Source organism: Delphinus delphis, chromosome 3, assembly GCF_949987515.2.
Source record: "Delphinus delphis chromosome 3, mDelDel1.2, whole genome shotgun sequence".
NCBI classification, from domain to species: domain Eukaryota; kingdom Metazoa; phylum Chordata; class Mammalia; order Artiodactyla; family Delphinidae; genus Delphinus; species Delphinus delphis.
The window spans coordinates 57,384,740-57,406,181 of record NC_082685.1 but is presented as its reverse complement, the minus strand read 5'-3'; the positions used below and the strand labels follow the sequence as shown (position 1 = coordinate 57,406,181).

The following is a 21,442-nucleotide window of genomic DNA, read 5'->3' as shown; positions in this document are numbered from 1 at the left end:
GGCTTTACAGGCAAATTCTATCAAATATTTAGAGAAGAGCTAACACCTATCCTTCTCAAACACTTCCAAAATATAGCAGAGAGAGGAACACTCCCAAACTCATTCAAAGAGGCCACCATCACCCTGATACCAAAACCAGACAAAGAGGTCACAAAGAAAGAAAACTACAGGGCAGTATCACTGATGAACATAGATGCAAAAATCCTCAACAAAATACTAGCAAACAGGATCCAACAGCACATTAAAAGGATCATACACCATGATCAAGTGGGGTTTTTCCCAGGAAAGCAAGGATTCTTCAATATACGCAAGTCAATCAATCTGATACACCATATTAACAAAGTGAAGAATAAAAACCATATGATCATCTCAATAGATGCAGAAAAAGCTTTTGACAAAATCAACACCCATTTATGATAAAAACCCTCCAGAAAGTAGGCATGGAGGGAACTTACCTCAACAGAATAAAGGCCATATATGACAAATGGTGAAAAACTAATCTATTTCCTCTAAGATCAGGAACAAAATAAGGTTGCCCACTCTCACCACTATTATTCTACATTGTTTTGGAAGTTTTAGCCACAGCAATCAGAGGAGAAAGAAAAATAAAGGAATCCAAATCAGAAAAGAAGTGGTAAAGTTGTCACTGTTTGCAGATAACATGATACTATACATACAGAATCCTAAAGATGCTTCCAGAAAACTACTAGAGCTAATCAATGAATTTGGTAAAGTAGCAGGATACAAAATTAATGCACAGAAATCTCTTGCATTCCTACACACTAATGATGAAAAATCTGAAAGTGAAATTAAGGAACACTCCCAACTCCCGTTTACCATTGCAACAAAAGAATAAAATACCTAGGAATAAACCTACCTAAGGAGACAAAAGACCTGTATGCAGAAAACTATAAGACACTGATGAAAGAAATTAAAGATGATACAAATAGATGGAGACATATACCACGTTCTTGGATTGGAAGAATCAACATTGTGAAAATGACTCTACTACCCAAAGCAATCTACATATTCAATGCAATCCCTATCAAACTACCACTGGCATTTTTCACAGAACTAGAACAAAAAAATTTCACAATTTTGTGGAAACACAAAAGTCCCCGAATAGCCAAAGCAATCTTGAGAAAGAAAAACGGAGCTGGAGGAATCAGGCTCCCTGACTTCAGACTATACTACAAAGCTATAGTAATCAAGACAGTATGGTACTGGCACAAAAACAGAAATATAAATCAATGGAACAGGATAGAAAGCCCAGAGATAAACCCATGCAAATATGGTAACCTTATCTTTGATAAAGGAGGCAAGAATATACAGTGGAGAAAAGATAGCCTCTTCAATAAATGGTGCTGGGAAAACTGGACAGCTACATGTAAAAGAATGAAATTAGAACACTCCCTAACACCATACACAAAAATAAACCCAAAATGGATTAAAGACCTAAATGTAAAGCCAGACACTATCAAAATCTTAGAGGAAAACACAGGCAGAACACTCTATGACATAAATCACAGCAAGATCCTTTTTGACCCACCTGCTAGAGAAATGGAAATAAAAGCAAAAATAAATAAATGGGACCTAATGAAACTTAACAGCTTTTGCACAGCAAAGGAAACCATAAACAAGATGAAAAGAGAACGCTCAGAATGGGAGAAAATATTTGCAAATGAAGCAACTGACAAAGGATTAATCTCCAAAATTTACAAGCAGCTCATGAAGCTCAATATCAAAAAAACAAACAACCCAATACAAAAATGGGCAGAAGACCTAAATAGACATTTCTCCAAAGAAGATATGCAGATTGCCAACAAACACATGAAAGAATGCTCAACATCATTAATTATTAGAGAAATGCAAATCAAAACTACAATGAGGTATCATCTCACACCAGTCAGAATGGCCATCATCAAAAAATCTACAAACAATAAATGCTGGAGAGGGTGTGAGGAAAAGGGAACCCTCTTGCACTGTTGGTGGGAATGTAAATTGATACAGCCACTATGGAGAACAGTATGGAGGTTCCTTAAAAAAGTAAAAATAGAACTACCATACGACCCAGCAATCCCACTACTGGGCATATACCCTGAGAAAACCATAATTCAAAAAGAGTCATGTACCACAATGTTCATTGCAGCTCTATTTACAATAGCCAGGACATGGAAGCAACTTAAGTGTCCATCGACAGATGAATGGATAAAGAAGATGTGGCACGTGTATACAATGGAATATTACTCAGCCATAAAAAGAAACGAAATAGAGTTATTTGTAGTGAGGTGGATGGACCTAGAGTCTGTCAATATAGAGTGAAGTAAGTCAGAGAAAAACAAATACCATATGCTAACATATATGTATGAAATAAAAAGAAAAAGGTCATGAAGTACCTTGGGGCAGAACGGGAATAAAGACACAGACCTACTAGAGAATGGACTTGAGGATACGGGAGGGGGAAGGGTAAGCTGGGACAAAGTGAGAGAGTGGCATGGACATATATACACTACCAAACGTAAAATAGATAGCTAGTGGGAAGCAGCCGCATAGCACAGGGAGATTAGCTCAGTGCTTTGTGACCACCTAGAGGGGTGGGAGGATGGGAGGGAGGGAGCACAAGAGGGAAGAGATATGGGGATATATGTATATGTATAGCTGATTCACTCTGTTATAAAGCAGAAACTAACACACCATTGTAAAGCAATTATACTCCAATAAAGATGTTAAAACAAAAAACCTCACCTCTGCTCAGATAAACTAATTATGGCCACAGGTAATCAAATCTGAAAACTTTTTAATCCAAAGAAATGATTCTCTCCTTTCAAACAACTGCATTATACAAACTATAAACAGACTATTCTGAGAACTAAAGAAATTAAAATATAAATCAATTTGTTTGTCTCAAATCAACATATTATGGGAAATAAGGCAAGACCAACAACCTACTAGTCTATGAAAAGTAACAAAGCAAAACCCCAACATGAACAGAAATAAAATCAGTCTGATCAGAGCACAAGGAACAAAAGGCTTACAGAGCCCACTGCACACAAGCTCTGCTTCATTCAGGTTCTTTTCAGGCCTGCCTAGAAGATCAGTGGCTAGTGGGGTACCACCCGAACTCTGACTTTGAGCACTGCCAAGAGCCTCAAAGAGTCTTGATAATCCCTGTTTCAGAAGAGGGGAGGTTAGAGTAGGTTCAGAGGAGCTTCCACTAAAGCTCTCCAGCTAGCCCCATAGGCTAAAGGTCTCCCTCATCAATCCCAAAGACAATCCAACAGTCTCCTTAATGATCTACCCATCTTTCCTCACACTTCAGCTAACCACTGTCCAGGGCTCACATTGCTCTAGAAAGTCACCAAGTCCACTGGTCCTGGCCCAGAACAAAGTCAGGCTGTCAGTCGTCTACTTGCCCCTGATGCTGGGCAATGCTCAGTTCTGACCACTTGACTGAGCAACTTCCTCACAGTGGTTATTCCTTAACCTCGCCATTCCTTAAGCACCCAATCAAGGCCTTCTCTTTCATCATCCAAGGTAAAAACCCCACCCTTGGCTTGACTCAGAAAATCGAAGACATCTAATGGAAGCTTCCTCAATTTCCCTCTACATCTCTCGTACTTTTCCTTGTTTTTGTCTGGGCTGTGCTTCAAATTTCCAAGGCTCATCACATTCATGAGGCCAAGTCTTTCCATCTGCCACCTAAACAACTTTGCCTCATCAATGATCTTCTCTCTAGGATTTCAAATCTGTCAGCAGTGCCTCCTCCCCCCTCTGCCTTCCAACGTACACAAAAGCTCTCTCCATTCAGCTTCAATGCTTCAGTGTCTCTCTGAAATGAAGAGCTGCCTCTGGGAAGACGTTCCTTCAGGGCCACACCTCTGTCTTCTCACAGCATTATATTCCTGCCTGGGGTCTTCCTCCACCATAAGCCCAGGCAGGCAAGCCCCTCTGTCAATGCCCACCATGGTATCTCCGACATCAAGCACTATACCTGGAACATTATAGGAGTTCAACAAATGTAACAAGAAATGAATTTTTTGGTGTGGCTATCTGTGAAGTTACCGTTTTCATTCTCTTCTTCCACTTATTTTCAAACTCCTCAGACTCAGGAGTTTATATCGTCCTTCTTCATTTCCTCATCTCCCATTCACGGCACAGCCCTGAATGGACTAAACTACACACTTATTTTCACATAGTTAGATCTACTGCTTTTCAATTCTCTTTCCTCCTACCACCCCCTATCCTGACAGAGGGGATGCTGCGTACCACCACCATCCCATTATTCTGCTACACATCTCTGCCTCTCCTACCAGGTAGATATACTCTCACTTTTAAAGTGAGAGTTCATGTCATCCTCCCCTCCTACCTGTCCTCTTCTCTACCTAGTCAAATATTATCTCCTCTTAAGTTACCAATCAAGTCCTACCTCCAGTACTGTGACAAATCTAGGAATGGAACAAGCTCTGGAAAAGGGCCTCTCATTCCAGCTCCAGGTCAGTCCTTGAGAGCTATTCCCAGCCCTGGTTAATCCCAACCTTGGAGATAGCCTAGACAGTCTTAGCCAGTAGGGTGAGGGCAATATTAGAGAAAGAAGGGAAGTGGAGGCTCCACAGATTCTCTGAATTAAAGTCAAGCCCTGGGTATAAGGGCCAGAACTGGTTTTGGCAGCTAGTTTTCCATTATCCCTAATCCAGTCTAAGTTTTTTTTACTTAAGTCAGTTTGCGGGTCCCGATCTTTGAAAGCTGAGGCTGTGCAACTCTAAGTACTCTTTATTAAACCTCAGAGAGAACCAGTAGATGGAGGAAGGAGAAGAAGGGAAGAATAAGGGCCTAGGGTGAGCATTAGGCATATAAACGCTTGTTAGAAAGCAGATGTCCAACCATCCAAGTCCACAGACTGAAAACTGGACCCTGGCCTGCCCCTTCCAGGTACTTAAGGCCAAAGCCCAGGCAGAGATGCTCTGGTGCCAGTACAGTGCTCAGCCAGCTAGTCTCAAAGTGGCCTCAACCTTGACAGTGGCCATCCTGCCCTGGCCTCCACCTGCTCCCCCCAGGGGGGTGTGGAATTTGGCTGCTATGGGGCAGTGGTCAGCCATCCTGGGAGAAGTCCACATATGGGAAATGGTGTCTCTCTGAAATGAAGAGCTCTAAACTGTCCTTATGGAGCCATGTGGGGCCTTCACGTATTCCAGCCCACCATTATTTTCTCTCCCAGTACAGGGTAATTTGGAGCCTCTGACATTGCTCCTGCAGGTCTCAAGAGGCCTGGCATCCTGCTATGCCCCCAGCAGTTCCCTGACAAACTCATACTGATAAGGAGTAAAGGAGATGCTCAGAGTAGAGATGCTTAACAAAGGCTAGAGAGGTGGCAGTAATGGGGGAGATGAACTAGAAGTATAGGCAGGAGAGAAACAAATGAAGTTCTTGGGGAATCCCCAGAAGACTTGAAAGGTTTCAAAGTAGGGGAGGAAGGCACTATGCAGAAGGAGGTAGCACCAAAGATAAGCTCTGCTGAACACCTCATACTGAAAAGTTGTTGGAGATAGCAACTTGTGTTCAAGAGAGGACATAGATTACCACACCACACAAAAAGCATGCAGTTTCCTCTATCCCGCCCCTGCTCCACTTTTCCAGCACTGCTCTGAGCCAGGGTGAAATATCATTCAACAGAGGCCCCTTGCTATAGCCCTCCCTCAGGCCATTACCTCCCAGTGGCAGCCAAGAAGTCCCAACCTCCCCACTCTCATGAGCAAGAGGAGCTTAGGTATGAACTGCCCTTAACCAATACCCCTACTCTCACCCACCGCTCATAGGCCTCGAGGTGTGTGTGTGCCTGTGTGTGAACGATGGGACACAAGTAGGTCATACTCTTGTGGACCATCCTGGGGAATAAGATAACCTGTAAGGAAGATCCCTCCTGACTACCACAGAGCTGGGTAGGTGGCAGAAGGCACTGGGAGCTTTGCCCCTTAGTCCCACCTCAATTGTAGCCTGTGGTATTTAAAAAAAAAAAAAAAAAAAGTATCTGGTCTTTATCCCTGGTTCCTGAAATGACTCTTGCGGGGGATGGGTGGATGGGTGTGTGTGTGTGTGTGTGTGTGTGTGTGTGTGTGTGTGTGTGTGTGTGTGTGTAATTAGGTAACTTCAAGATGAGGGCAGGTCACCAGAAAGACCACGCCTTGATTAGACAGTTGGAACTTTTAGCCCCACCTCCAGGGAGGAAAGGGGGGCTGGAGACTGAGTTCAATCTCCAATGGCCAATGGCTTAATCAATCACGCCTAAATAATGAAACCTCCATAAAAGCCCCTAGGGGGCTTCCAAGAGCTTCTGATTGGTGAACACCTAGAAGTACTGGGAGGGCAGTGTGTCCAGAGAGGGCATGAAAGCTCTGCACCCCACCCCCCATACCTTCTATGCATCTCTTCCACTTGGCTATTCGGAGTTGTAGCCTTTATAAAAAACCAGTAAACATAAGTAAAGTGTTTTCCTGAGTTCTGTAAGCTGTTCTAGCAAATTATCAAACCTGAGGAGGGAACTGTGGGAATCCCTAATTTATAGCTGGTCAGTCACAAGTCCAGTGGCCTGGGACTTGTGACTAGCATCTGAATTAGAGGCAGTGGGACTGAGCCCTTTAACTGTGGGATCTGACACTAATTCCAGGTAGATGGTGTCAGAAATGAATTGAATTATTGAATACCAAGTTGGTGTCTGAGGATTGGAAGATCACACAGCCTCTTCTAAGCTGCAAGGGGCCAAAGGTCTCACAAAGACAATCCTGCAGAGTCACCCAGACCAGAGTCAGGTGTTCCTTCAGACAGATGTCCAGGGCCTGCAGGAAATCAGACTCCTCCCTTAAGTGCCTGAAACAGAGTAGCTGGTCTATCATAAATGAGGTTTTTAAAATTCAATTCCCTCCTATTGCTCGTGCAGATCTGAAATGATCTGACCAGATGGCTGGTGCTCTATAATTCTTGGATTGCTCTCATCAGTTGTTGATGATTTAGACTTTTTTTTTTTTTAACCCCCTCACATGAACGTGTTCCTGCACAGGCTTCCTGCATGCTCCCATCAAGTGGCTCTTTGTGCTAATGCCAATATTCCAGAGGCTCTCACACAGTATTTCAGAGCCTGGAAGTCACCTCAGGTCAATAAGAAGCCCCAGGTCTAAGCTTCCCTGAACCCATAAGAGGCCAACATATAGCACTGGGTAAGGGGCAAAACAAGAGAGGCCTTTGCTCAGATAGCCTCATCACCTCCACTTTTCCTTCAGGTCCCCAAGGAAAGGGAGGCAGCAGCAAAGGTATATTTTTTAAATGACAACTATAGCCATTTATTGAATATTTCCTATGTGTCAGGCCCAGAGTGAAACATTTTACACGTGTTAATCTTGTTTCAGTCTCACACCATCTCTGTGAAGTAGGTATTTTCATCCCTATTTCCATATGAGGAAACTAAGGTTCAGAGATTCTAATCAAACTGACCAAGGCCACACAGTTCAAAAAGAGAACTGAAGGTGGGTTTGGAAGTTTAGCATCATAAAATTTGACTCAAAGCTCTACCAAGATCTCAGGGATAGAGAGAAGGCCCTGGCCTGGCCTCCCCATACCCGCCTTTGTGCCCTCACTGAGCACAGGACACTTCCAAAACAAACCAGGACATCCAAAACACTTTTTCTCTCTGTATCCTCTGTGAGACCATAAGCTGCTGGAAGGCAGGGGTCATGTCGCATTTGCTACCCAGAAAGACATTATGATACAGTGGTTAAGAGCTCAAGCTTAGGGCCAAACAAAGCTAGATCTGAATTCTGTCTCTACCACCTACTGGTCATTTGGCTAAGTCACTTATCTCTGAGACTCATTTTTGTCTATGAAAATGAGGGTAGTTATAGCACTTGCCCTCAAAAGATGCCTGGCACAGTCGATGCTAAGTAAATGTGAACTATTATCTGTCTCTGGCTACCAGTACAGTGCCTGGCACAAAGCAGGATCTCAGGAAATGCCCAGGGAGCAAAAGACCCACAATATCTGGCTGTGACCAGTTTTCTCTAATAACAAGTGCACAGGCACAAAGCCTGGGGTACAGGGGTCCTCAGCCCTAGGACAAATTCCTGAGTTCCCTGCCCAGAACCCACAGGACCTGCCAGCAAACAGCTTTCCTCTGCTTGCTTGTGAACAGCTGATGCTGAATCCACACTCAAATACTTGCTGTGCCTCCGTAAGGTATGACAGATCCCAAAATAAACCAGGAGAGAGAGAGAAAGAGACAGGAAAATCACTTCCAGGAACAAGCGACTCGCAGTGAGGATGCTGACAGTAATAACAGAGGCAGGGAGACTTCAGGAGGGTGACCTACAGCTGCTCCAGGGCTAAGTGACTGGGGCCCAACTCCTATCTGGCCTGGTAGGAAGGTCCATGAAGTTACGGGTTGGTCCCCTGGTATTCCAGGCCACAGCAGGCAGTCAGGAAATCTGCCTTCAAATGAGCCCAGACCATGTAGCCCAGTATCCCCTCCTTGGAGACCTGAGGACAACAGAGATGAGGTCCTCCCTTCAGAGACCTAAAGAGACAGAAGGTACTGAACTGAAATCAATAACTGTCAACATAAACTAGCCATTTTGCCATTCTCTTAAAAGTCCCCAAAAGGGCTTCCCTGGTGGCGCAGTGGTTAAGAGTCCGTCTGCCGATGCAGGGGACACGGGTTCGTGCCCCGGTCCGGGAAGATCCCACATGCCACGGAGCGGCTGGGCCCGTGAGCCATGGCCGCTGAGCCTGCACGTCCAGAGCCTGTGCTTTGCAACGGGAGAGGCCACAACCGTGAGAGGCCCGCATACAGCAAAAAAAAAAAAAAAAAGTCCCCAAAAGATATTCCACCATCTTCCTATGCCATGCACCTAGCTCTCAGGCAGGAAATGTTGTATTAACCCCTTCTGCTCCCTTATCAAAAATCTCCCTGGAAGGAAAGAGGGAGAACATCCCATGACCATGGAAGTCTCTCCTTGTCACCATAAGTTCCCTTCCCTATCTAAAGCGAGAGAGGACAGGAAGGCTACATACTCATGTACCCTCACTGGCATCCAATTCCACAATCAAGTTTAAGGAGTGGCACAAATGGCAAATTCACCATTAAAAATCAGAACTGCTGTGTACTGAGTAACGTCTACATGTTGGGAATCCTCAAAACAGCCTCTGCAGCAGGCAGGGCAGGACATTTCCCCAACATCACCAATGGGGGAACTGAAGGGCAGAAGGATTCAGTGACTTGCCCAAGATCCCCTAAGTAGCAAAGCTAGGATTTGAACCCAGGACTGGATCAGTCTAAAGTCTGTGCTTGGGACTTCCCTGGTGGTCCAGTGCTAAAATCTGCCTTACAATGCAGGGAATGCGGGTTCAATCCCTGGTCAGGGAACTAAGATCCCACACGCCACGGGACAACTAAGCCTGCACGCCACAACTACTGAGCTCACGCACCTCAACTAGAGCCCACATGCTGCAAACTACAGAGCCCATGCGCTCTGGAACCCACGCACCACAACTAGAGGAGAGAAAACCCGCATGCCACAACTAGAGTAAAGCCCACGCACCACAACCCCGCATGCCGCAACAAAAGATCCCACATGCCTCAACAAAGATCCTGCATGCTGCAACTAAGACCCGACACAGCCAAAAATAAATAAATAAATGAATAATAAATAAATCTTTAAAAAATAATATAAAGTCTGTGCTCTTTACCACTAAATTATACTATCTCCTCATTTATCTACTCACCCTGGGACTGGCTACATTCCTTTTAACCTTTCAGTAGCTGTGATGGAAGCTCCCAGGCAGCATTCGTTATGTGGTGAATTAAATATACTCTGATTAAAGGTAAGTGCCAGCTATCCACACAGACTACTGAGATGTCAATTTCCTACCAACAGACATAACATATAAAACCTTAGTATACACACAGAACACCTTGATCCTGTCCTGGGACCTAAGAGAGTCTTGTCTGCCTCGACAGTACCAGACTCAGTCACCACACATCAAACCCTGAGGCCATAACAAATCTCTCACTTTCCCTCCCCTCACTGGTCCTGCTTTGGGGGTGAGTGTAGGTGAAATGAAAAACACTCTTGGGATATGGGGCAAGCATGTCTGGACCTAGACTTGCTTTGCCCCCAGAGCTGAGTGTCTGTGCTCAAGCACAACACCCCAGCCTTTGGGGCAGCTTCAAGGGACTTTGGGGCAGAACAACTTATAAGGGGCTATTGAGAAACTAGAAGGCAGAAGATGATGTCAATGGGGCAACAAGTTAAATAGAAAAATCAGTACTCCACTCTAATTCTCCAGGAGGTGCTCAGAGCCCTCAGCCTGCCCTTGTTACACAGGATCTGGCCCTCCCTCCCCAAAGATACAAAAAGGGCTCTTTTGCTTAACCATGAACAGGAGCCCCACTGCCCAGAGGCTGGGCAAGGGCCCTGGGTCAGAACTTTCAGGCTTGTTCTGCAATGTGGACTGGGGTCCTGAAGGGTGCCACAGGAAAAGAGACGGTAGGAGTAGGGATGACAGGACATTGACCTCCATCGGCTCAAGGCACTTGCCTGGTTAAAAGTGGTACAAGCACTTTTAATCACGTAAAATCAGTGTATACAGCATACATCCTCCACTTCCCACACCCTGAGAGCCCCTCTAGTTTTAGTCCCCAAAGACCAGGGGGGCTCAGTTCTCAGGGAAGGTGGAGGAGGCCAGCCAGAGGTTGGATCTGCTAAACCCAGTAACTCTGTCCCTAAAATCTCCCTCTACCCAACTCCATTAGCACCTACTTGGTTTCCTTGGTGATTCATCACTCTTCTGTGGCAGCAACTACCCGCATGCAAGCCCAGCAGGAGTGATATTGCTACCAGATAGTTGGCTGGCACAGCAAACGCTGCCCCTGCCAGCACAGCAGCAATGGGGGCAGTGAGGACATGGTGATGAATATCAGCAAGGAGTTGATGAAACTATACTCTGGCAGCTGCCAGGGCTTGCCATCCACCCGCCACAGTGCAGAACGCAAATAGCCTACTCCTGAAAATGGGCTCAAGTGTCACCAGAGTCGGGCTCCAGCCAAGGACAGATGGGACTCTAGAAGAACAAGTGAGAGGAAGATGGGTCCAGGCTGGGGTCAATGACATAGGACAAGTTGGCTGAATGACATAGGTCAAGTCACCTAACCTCTCTGAGTCTCAATGTTTTCATCTGAATATAAAGACAATAATAGCTCCTATTATTGTGAAGACTGAACAAGATTATGCACATGAAGCACGTAGCACAGTATCTGAATGTGGTAAACACCACAACTGCTGGCTTTTTTCATTATTATTTTAAGCCCTGGGCCCAGGGCCATAAAAGGGTTAGAAAGTTGCTCCTTCTGAGGATGCTCCATTTAAAAAGCAGGCCAGGAACAGCCCCTGTTTCTTGGCACAGGTTCCTTTAACAACAGAAAACTCCTGCCCCGCACCAGTGCTCCGGACTCTCCCATGAACAATATTTCAGCAGCACTGAGCCGAGCAGCAGAGCCCAAAATAGCATTTGCAGAGTGAGGCACATGTCACTGCCTCTCCTGTGCTTCAGAAGTGCAAGGAAAGAAAGTTTTCTATCACTTGCTCCAAAAGCTCGGCCACCCACCACCTGCCTTCCTTCCAGGGCACTCAGATGCCACAATTTCTGTTCTGCAGGGAAACGAAGGTCCCTGAGTCCTGCAGCAGCAGCCACCCCTACTCCCCTCCAGGAGGCCAGAGAGGGGCTGTTCCTTCCAGCCCTGCGGGGAGAAAGGACATACACATTTTGAATTTCAAGTGTGTTTCCTGGGGACAGCGCTGGGCTTGGTACCTGGCCGAAGTGCCTGCCACTCATGTGTCGGGTGAAACACCTCCAGGACCTTGGGATCCAGCTCCTCCTCTGCTGTTTCCTTTCTCTCTGTTTCTTTGGTGCTGCTCTCCTCTGGGTTGGTCAGTGCAAACTCCTTCAGAGAAAGGAAAAAACAGGGCATGAACCACCACAGTTGCGTACCACGCAAGCAGAAAGAAAATGGCCTGGGCAGTACACTCTTCTCCTCCTTGCCCTTCCTGCCCTTCTTAGCCCTGTTTGGACCTTTCACAAGGTTAGTGTCAGAACCAGTACAAGTGAGGTGATATGGTTAAATTAACACAGTATGTGTTGTGTGTATATGGCACTTTTGTATATGCATTAAAAAAAACTCCAGACGGTTCCACACCATCTTGAGGGAGTTAAGGGAACATACTGGGGAGAGGGGTTGACAAAACGAGACAATAAGAGCCTTTTACTTTTTACTTGATAAGCTCCTATCCTGTTTGATGTTTAAAATTCATACCTATTACTCTTACAATTAAAAACTAAAGATATTTATAAAAGAAAACACATACATATGAATAGGAAAGTAAGGCCTCAAATGGTCAACACAGATGTACAAAAGCCAGCAGCTAAGGCCCAATTAATTCCTAAGCAGCCCAGCAGGGCAGAGTAAGGGCGTGGGTACCTTCATTACCCAGGGTACCTATGGAGCGTAAACGACCTCTTAGTGCATTCCAATCCATGGAAGAAGGGGTACAAGTGGGAAGGTGCAAGTCCAGCTGGGCTGAAGGAGGAAGATGCCCGGGTTGGAAACCTCTTCCTAAAACCTATTTCCTTCCACCCCATGGAGAGCATGGAGGATTAATGAGATGGTGTAGAGCACTTTGAGCTCAAGAGACAGAGATGTAACATAAATACAAAGTATTATTCATCTTGTTCCTTCCCAGCCTCCAATCCTTCCTGTCCCATTTTTAAACCTGTTCGTGCATAAAAGCAGTAAGGCCTCAGGAAACTGGAACCAGAGGGTTCCAGAGCTCTGGGAAATTACATTTGGGAGGGCAAAGAGGAACACACACTAGAACACTGAGAGATTATTTCAGCCCTTCCACCTCCCCAGCCATCACTTTTCCTCCACCTCCCAATTTTTCCCGTAATAAGAGTATTTTTCATGGATTCTTCCTATGAACCCAAACCTGTGCTAGGTACTTCATGTAGATCTCATTTTGGTCTCCTGAACAATTCTAATCCTACATGGGAGGTAACAATGTATCCCTTTCAATGTGCCCCAGCACAAATCTGAGCTCAAAAGAAAACAAGGGGGCTTCCCTGGTGGCGCAGTGGTTGAGAGTCCGCCTGCCAATGCAGGGGACGCGGGTTCGTGCCCCGGTCCGGGAGGATCCCACATGCCGCAGAGCGGCTGGGCCCATGGGTCATGGCCACTGGGCCTGCGCATCCGGAGCCTGTGCTCTGCGGCGGGAGAGGCCACAGCGGTGAGAGGCCCACGTACGGCAAAAAAAAAGAAAACAAGGAACAGAGAGTAGATGTGTGTGAGACTAAAGAGAAGACAGACTGGCAGGAAGCTCCGTGCATTCTAAGGGCACGGACATCAAACTTTCAACAACTGAGTTTCCTGAGGGCAGGCACTGTGTCAGTCTCTTTCACCACTGTATACCCCTTGCCTAGCCCAGGGCTTAGTTTGTAATCACGCAACAAAGGAACAAAAGAAGGCCTTCCTCCTACAAGCAGGTATGTCTTTTGGATGTCTTTTGGAGGCAAGTCCAAAGAGTTTGCTGGAAGCCTGGAACTAGCCCCACACTCCAGAACAAAGACCACAAGACCACTCTGTCCACTAAGTATCTGCAGCCTATGGACTCCAGGGCCCAGCCATGCTGGTCAGTCTCTGCCAAAAGCACCGTACACGAGACCATGGGACTAGAAGACCGTTAATAAGATTTACCTCAGAAGTATGTGGACTAAATGCCTCCAGAGGCCAAGCAGGGATGGATGTAAATGAGTGCTGTGTGCCAGGTGTAAAAACAACCAGGAGTGGTGGGACTGTGAAAACTGGAGTCCTCCTGCCTTGACTAAGAAACACAGCTGCTACTCAGCTGCTCTACCACTGCCACGAAGGCATTCAACTTGATGAGAAACAAAAATCCAGATTTTTATGTGACATTTTCTTACTTTTAGAACACTAAGAGGGCCAAACTAAACATCTCTAAGCTTTACATTACAACTCTTGCTTTAGTGTATCTATTAGCCAGTTAACTCCTGGCACGTACAGTTGTAATCAAGTAACCAAATCCTCAACATCAAGAGAAGCAGAAAGAGGCAAGGGTAATGGTGATGATGAGAATATGGCAGAAAGCCCAATCCAGGCAAGGCTAGTGTTCATTCTGATGAGTAGGGCCTGAGAAAGTCTCTTTTTCTAGATCTTTAATGAGATAAATAAAGTAGGTTCAAGAAGGAGGATTACAACAAGATATGAACCACTGAGACATGCTTCAAGCCCTAGGAAAGCCAAACGCTTTCTGCAACAATCCCATCACTACTCAAAATGTTTTTTAAGCTTCCACTTGGTATCATCTTTGAACCATATTTTAAGCTACACACACACACACACACTCACACACTCACACTCACAATCTGCCATTATTTTACAGATCACCTGTTTTTAGTAGAGGTGATATAAATTTGGTGTTCCCCTGTCTGGTCAGCTCACCCTGTTCACCAAATCTGGCTCTGAATGACTTTGGCAAGCACTGAGGGAGGTTCAGTCACACAAACATACTACAAGCTGGACAATCACTTCAAAGGTGGAAGTGCAGAAAAGGTTTTCAGGAAAAGCAGCATCATGGAGATGAGGTTGTAATGGTAACATAGCTACCATTTATTAAGCCCTTACCCATATTCCCAAACTGGTCTGAAGTAGCTTCCATGCCTCACAACTCATCCAAGTTTCATCTATGAAGCACATACTTTTATTCCCATTTTATACATACAGGGCCTGTGCAAAACCACACTGCTGAGAAAAGAAGAGCAGAGATTGAAGTCCAGGACTGCCTGGCTCCAAAGTGCATGCATGAATTCTGACTCACTTCTATGTTTCTGTTCTTAGTCATGTGTTCTAACGGTTGTGCCCTGGGATGCTGAGGGAAGGAAGCAGGGTCAATAAGATCACCCCAGCACATTTATCAGCACATCCTCCTTCCCTTTAAGGACTGTGTTTAAAGAAATACCATCCCAGAGAAAGGGACGACCCTCTCTCTGCTCCAGCAGTGTCCTGAACAGGAGACAAAGACCAAGAGGTGAGGGAGGCCAGCCAGCCCTTGGTCAGCTCTGAAGTAAATCTCATGCTCTGGTGACCTCTCAGTTGGCTTCTCCGAGCTCCCTTCCATGCTGAATCCTCTCTTCTCTCTGCCATCATTACTCTAAATACCAATTTCCTCTTAAGTGGCAAGAAATCCCAGCTAAGGTTTTAGCTGACAAAAGCTTACCATGTCACACTTTCTTATAATTGTAACTGAGTAAGAGATTCTTAAAGACCAAAGCCTTCAAAATCCAAGAGAATGAATGAATCTCTCAAGGTAGGTGGATAGATGCTGTGACAGAGACAGACTGAGAAGGCAACATTTTGGGATAGGAGCCTGGCTGACAGAGTCCTAAATTAAACAACGGAAGCAGCCAACCCTTACTAAAAAATAACAGCTGACATTTACTGACCATCCATTAGCCATATTGTGCCAGTGCCAATGCTAGGTGCTTTATATATACAATCACATTTAATCTACACTAAAATTTAGGAGGGAGGTACCAACCCTGTTTTACACATGAGGAAACAAAGCTCAGAAATGGTCAAAGTAAAAAAAAAAAAAAAAAAAGCAATGGTCAAATTGCCAAAGTAGGAGGCAGAAGGGAGTTTACCAAGGCTCTGTGCTCCTTCCACTGGGTTCCACTACCTCCCTCATCATCCACCACGTCTTGAAGGCCAGTATACCACACAACCACATCCCTTTAGCATTCGCACTGATCCTAAGATGTGGCATCCCAGGGAGATGCCATAGCAGGAGCCAGGAAGGCAGGCTGGCTCCAGATCATACCCTGATACACACAGCTAGCCTTTGCTGGGTGGCCATTAACCTGTACAAATGCCTTTGAGGAGGACAATTCCAGGTCACTAGGAGCATTTGCCTGGACTCCAGTCTCTGAACAAAGGATCATGACCACTCCCACCTCCCCCACCACCCATTTTCACTGTTGTGAAGGTGGCTGGCTGCATAATTTGGATTTTAAATGCCATCGGGGCAGCAATTTTTATGGTATGAGAGAAAAGATGCTTCAACTCCTACTTGTACTTAGCACATGATGAAAGATTATGACAAATGGATACAGCTTAGGAACAGACATAAGGATAAAAGCAGCTTTTGCTGATGAAAGTCAGTATTAACATTTTTCTGAGATTAGACTCAAAAGAGCTAATATAAATGGGCCAGAATAATTATGGCTCTGAAAGCTCATCTATTTGGTTGGACTATTATCCAAAAGAGACTTACTAACACACAGTCCTTAAGTAAATTCATCAGCACGCTTTTGTTAATTGTGCATCTGCTAAAGCTCATAATGGGGAGCACCCAGATCCTCATGAGCTGCAGGCTGGAGGGGACACAGCCCTGAGCCCTCGAGACACTTGGGTGCTTTTCTGGGCCAGGCTATGCCAGAAACAGCCCCAACTTCATGCCATGGCCAGTCCCACCCTCAGGGGCCAATGGGATCCCAGTCTCATTCTCCTTGAAGAGGAGGCCAAAAAACGGCAGCAACAAGATCTTAGTCAAAGAACATTAAAAGCTCAAAAGGATTCGTGACTCCTAACTGTACATTCTCTCCTGCTCTACAAAGTGGGGAGAAAGGCGGAGAGAAAACAAATGACTTCAGAGAGAAGGTGGAAGCTTGCCATGAGCCAGAGGTGAACCTCAGCTGAGCTGGATTAAATTCATCACAATTGTCATTTGCACTTCAAGGCCCTCCGGCTCCAAAGCCTCCAGCACTTTACCCAACATTTAAGTGGGACCCCTGGGGTTGGAGAAGGTGGCCAGGGGAGGGTGAAACTGTGAGAGAGCTGACAGGGCATCTCAAGGGAGAGGAAAGAGAGGGCATTGGGAGTAGATCAAGGGCAGGCTGTTGGTGGGGCAGGCCAGGGAAATGGGGCCAGGACACCCTGCAGCCAGGCCAAGCTCAGGGCCTTCTCAGGCATTCTGCCCCTGCCTTTGGCAAGGACAGAAACCCTCAGCAATGAGGTCTGGGTTAATGAAAAGGAGGGTGTAAAGAACGTGGAGAAAAGGACAGAGGGAAAGAGGATACAGAGCTACGGACAGACTGAGAATGCACATGGATGAGCGGAGTAGACAAAGAAGCAGTCTTACTTGGTGCTCACCACACAGGCGCCCAGCCCCTTGGGGAGAATCCTGACCTTCCCAGCTCTGCCACAAACTAGCTTTATAATGTTGGCCAAGTTACTTAATATCTCTGAGACTTAATCTCCTCCTTGTCAAATGAGGATAATAATTGTAGTTGTCTACTTCATAGGGTTGTTGAGGGGATTAAATAAGAATACATATAAAGCACATAATACAATGCTTGGTACATAGCAAGCTTATCATATTATCATCATTGTTATTATATCATTATCATCATCATCATCTTTTCGCCAAAGAGAAACTGTGTCGTAAGCTTTAAACAGAGGCCAGAGGACTAAGGGATGGGGGAAGAAGTACACATACTCCGTGACCCAGCACTGGTCACATTCCTATAAGAAACTCCCACAGCAGCCCTGGTGGCACAGAGGCTTTCTTGGACACAAAAAAGATCCCTCTATTGCAGTAAGGCACTTACCGAGTTCTTATGACTGAGGCAGAAGGTGAAGCAGGAGGTCATCAGCATGCCCAGCAGCATGCCCAGAGGAGCCATCCTAAATAGGAGCAGGCCCTGGTGAGGCATAGTTAGGGGCCTGAGGAATGTAAACACAGAAAATAGAAGGTCAACAGGAAGCTGGTGCTTGACACCTCTCCCCCTGCCCCAGCATAGTGATTCCCATGATGTCACCTTTTTTGACAGATGTCAAACATTTCAGATGATGTCAGACATTTCCTGAATAGAGGTATCACAGGTCTTCTACCCCAAAGGTAGATCAACCTGGAGTAAGCCTCCATTCCCCCATATGGGGAGATATGCCTTGGTTAAAACTGTACAGTAAACCAGGACCTTTGCATGAGTTATAATAGCCCTGGTCCCTTCCTTCTTCATTATCCGGGTTGTTATCAGGTTGCACAGGGTGGTATTGGCTATGGTGAAGAGAGAAGGAAACTAACCAAATGATTTGTGTGTGAACAGACATGGGCCCAAATTCATATGAGCCTTTATAACCATTCACTTCTAAACCATATCCACTGTTATACCTGAAGACAGATACCATCAGCACCCTCTAAAACAGCAAAGTTCAATATTCCCAAGCCATAAAGCCTTTTACATCACTTTTCAGACTGTCAAACACACCAAAGTGCAGGCCCTAGTAGCTGTTAAAATTTAAATAACACAAGGATAAAAGGATATTCCATGTTCACAGATTGGAGGCTTAATAATGTTAAGACAACAATACTACCTAGAGCAATATGCAGATTCAATACAATCCCTAACAAAATCTCAGTGGTGGGGAATTGGGGAATTCCCTGGCAGTCCAGTGGTTAGGACTTGGCACTTTCATTAAAGTGGCCCAGGTTCAATCCCTGGTCAGGGAATTAAGATCCCACAAGCCAGAGCATGGCCAAAAAAAAAGGTGATTTTTTACAGAAATGGAGAAACCCATCCTAAAATACATATGGAATTTCAAGGGACCCAGAACATAAAAACACTGAAAAAGAAGAACAAAGTTGGAGGACTCACACTTCCTGATTTCAAAACTTACTACAAAGCTACAGTAATCAAAACACTGTGGTATTGGCATAAGGACAGACATACAGACCAATGGAATAGAATTGAGAGTCCAGAAAAAATTACATATATGATCAATTGATTTTCAGCAATGGTACCAAGACAATTCAATGGGGAAAGGACAGTCTCTCCAACAAACTGTTCTGGATCAACTGGATTTCCACATGCAAAAGAATGAAGTGGACCCTTCCCTTACGTAATATATTAAAATTAACTCGGGGCTTCCCTGGTGGCACAGTGGTTGAGAGTCCGCCTGCTGACCGGGGTTTGTGCCCCGGTCCAGGAGGATCCCACACGCCGCAGAGCGGCTGGGCCCGTGAGCCATGGCTGCTGAGCCTGTGCGTCCGGAGCCTGTGCTCCGCAATGGAAGAGGCCACAACAGTGAGAAGCCCACATACTACAAAAAAAAAAAAAATTAACTCAAAATGGATCAAAGATGTAAATTAAAGAGTTAAAATTCTTAGAAGAAACATAGGGAAAATCTTCAAACCTTAGATTTGGCAATATTTTCTTAAATATTATACCCAAAGCACGGACGATAAAAGAAAAAATAAATAAATGGAACTCCTTCAAAATTAAAAAACTTTTGTGCCTCAAAGGACATTATTAAGAGAGTGAAAAGACAACTCAAAAAATTAGAAGAATATTTCTAGATCATCTATATTAAGGGTTTAGTTTCCAGAATATATAAACAACACCTACAACTCAACAAAAAAAAAACAAGCAAGCTAAATTAAAACAGGCCAAAGACTTGAATAGACATTTCTCCAAAGAAGATATACATATGCCAACAGGGACATTAAAGGATTCTTAACATCATTAATCACTAAGGAAATGCAAACCAAAGCCACAATGAGATACTGTACCATTTTACATCCACTACTATGGCTATAATTTTAAAAAAAAAACAAAAAAAACAGAAAGTAACAAATGTTAACAAGGATGTAGAGAAACTAAAACCCTAGTACATTGCTGGTGGGACTGTAAAATGGTGCGGCTGCTGTGGGACAGTTTGGCAGTTCCTCAAAAAGTTAAACATAGAACGACTATATATATATAATCCAGCAATTCCATCCCTAGGTATATATTCCACCCAAAAGTTCTGAAAACATTGACTCAAACAGATACTTCCAGGTGAATGTTCACAGCATCATTATTGACAAGAGCCAAAAAAGTGGAACAACTTAAGGATTCATTAACAGATGATTTTTTTTTCAAATGTGGTATATACAATGGAATATTATTCACCCATAAAAAGAATGAAATTCTGATACATGCTTCAACATGAATGAACCTTAAAAACATTATGCCAAGTGAAATAAGCTAGATACCAAAGGATAGATACTGTATGATTCTACTTAAATGAAGTATCTAGAACAGGCAAACTGGAGTAGTAAAAACATTTTGGTCAGTAAACTAGAGTGGAAGTCAAAAGAACTTAATCCAAACTGGCAAATGACCTCAGAAAGAAAGGCAGAAAGAAAAAAAATAACAAATTAAAAAAGCAAAAAAGAAAAACACCTTAGAAAAATTCAGAACCTGTCAGTATCAGCCCAGACCCTTATAAAAGGTTTTCGTGTTGGTCACTCAGCCCCAATACACCTCATTAGGCAGTTTACTCAAAAGAGTCTTAAATGAATTAATTATAAGGGAAACACCTCTGGAGAGCATGGGGTTTTACCTTTTCTCTTTCCTGTTCCTGCCACACTCCTCCATGTTCCACCTCAATAAATTGGTCCTGTGACAAGATTGCAGTGGAACCCAAAGCCCTGCCTGAACCCACTATAAGAAGTTATTACCCGGTGACCAGCCCACAGCTTCTCGGGGGCAGACGGAAACTTTCCCTAAGGACATCTGGAGCCATGAAGGAAAACAGCCCTGCTGGACCGGCACTGTGCTAAAAAAGCACAGCCAAATGGAAAAGCAAAGGCTTGGGAGCTAAAAATAGATGCTATACTCACCCAGCAGCAAAAGCCTTTGCTTTCTGCCAGTTTCTCCCCTCTTTTTTTGTAGACAAAATGGAACGGCTGAGTGCCACATGAGCTTTCCCCAGCAACCTGGCTCCTTGGGGCACCAATCACACTGAAAGACACGGACTCAGTCCATAGCACAGCACTAGGTTCTGGACAGGTGCCTGGCCATGTCTGGGTGTGCAAAGGAGTGGGAGTGCAAGGCTCGGTGAGGATGAACATGGGACAGAAGCTGCCACATCAAGAATGAGAAGTCGGGCTTCCCTGGTGGCGCAGTGGTTGAGAGTCCGCCTGCCAATGCAGGGGACACGGGTTCGTGCCCCGGTCTGGGAAGATCCTACATGCCGCGGAGCGGCTGGGCCCGTGAGCCATGGCCGCTGGGCCTTCGTGTCCGGAGCCTGTGCTCCACAACGGGAGAGGCCACAACAGTGAGAGGCCCGCGTACAGCAGAAAAAAAAAAAAAGAATGAGAAGTCAAGAAAGGCCCAGGGAGATGGGTCCCAAGAGGACACAGCCCTAGAGCTTCCCATAATGTCCCATACTTTTTTATTCTTGCATCCTTGGCTGTGGGGAAAAGGAGAACAAAAAATGGAATTAGGGGACTCACAGCATTATCAGGACAACATACATTAAGAGAGAAAAGGATTATCCAAAAGC

General features: G+C 45.0%; 1 protein-coding gene across 3 annotated transcripts in view; it reads right to left on the bottom strand.

Moving 5' to 3' along the window:
- Positions 1 to 21,442, bottom strand: part of SIL1 (SIL1 nucleotide exchange factor) — a 292,256-nt gene that overhangs the window by 163,038 nt on the left and 107,776 nt on the right. For all 3 annotated transcript variants that reach the window (XM_060008760.1, XM_060008758.1, XM_060008759.1), the window contains exons 2-3: positions 17,722 to 17,836; positions 11,851 to 11,983 (exon numbers count right to left, since the gene is read on the bottom strand). In XM_060008760.1, the coding sequence (XP_059864743.1) occupies positions 11,851 to 11,983; positions 17,722 to 17,826 (238 nt within the window). In that variant the 5' untranslated portion in view covers positions 17,827 to 17,836. The remainder of the gene's footprint in view (positions 1 to 11,850; positions 11,984 to 17,721; positions 17,837 to 21,442) is intronic.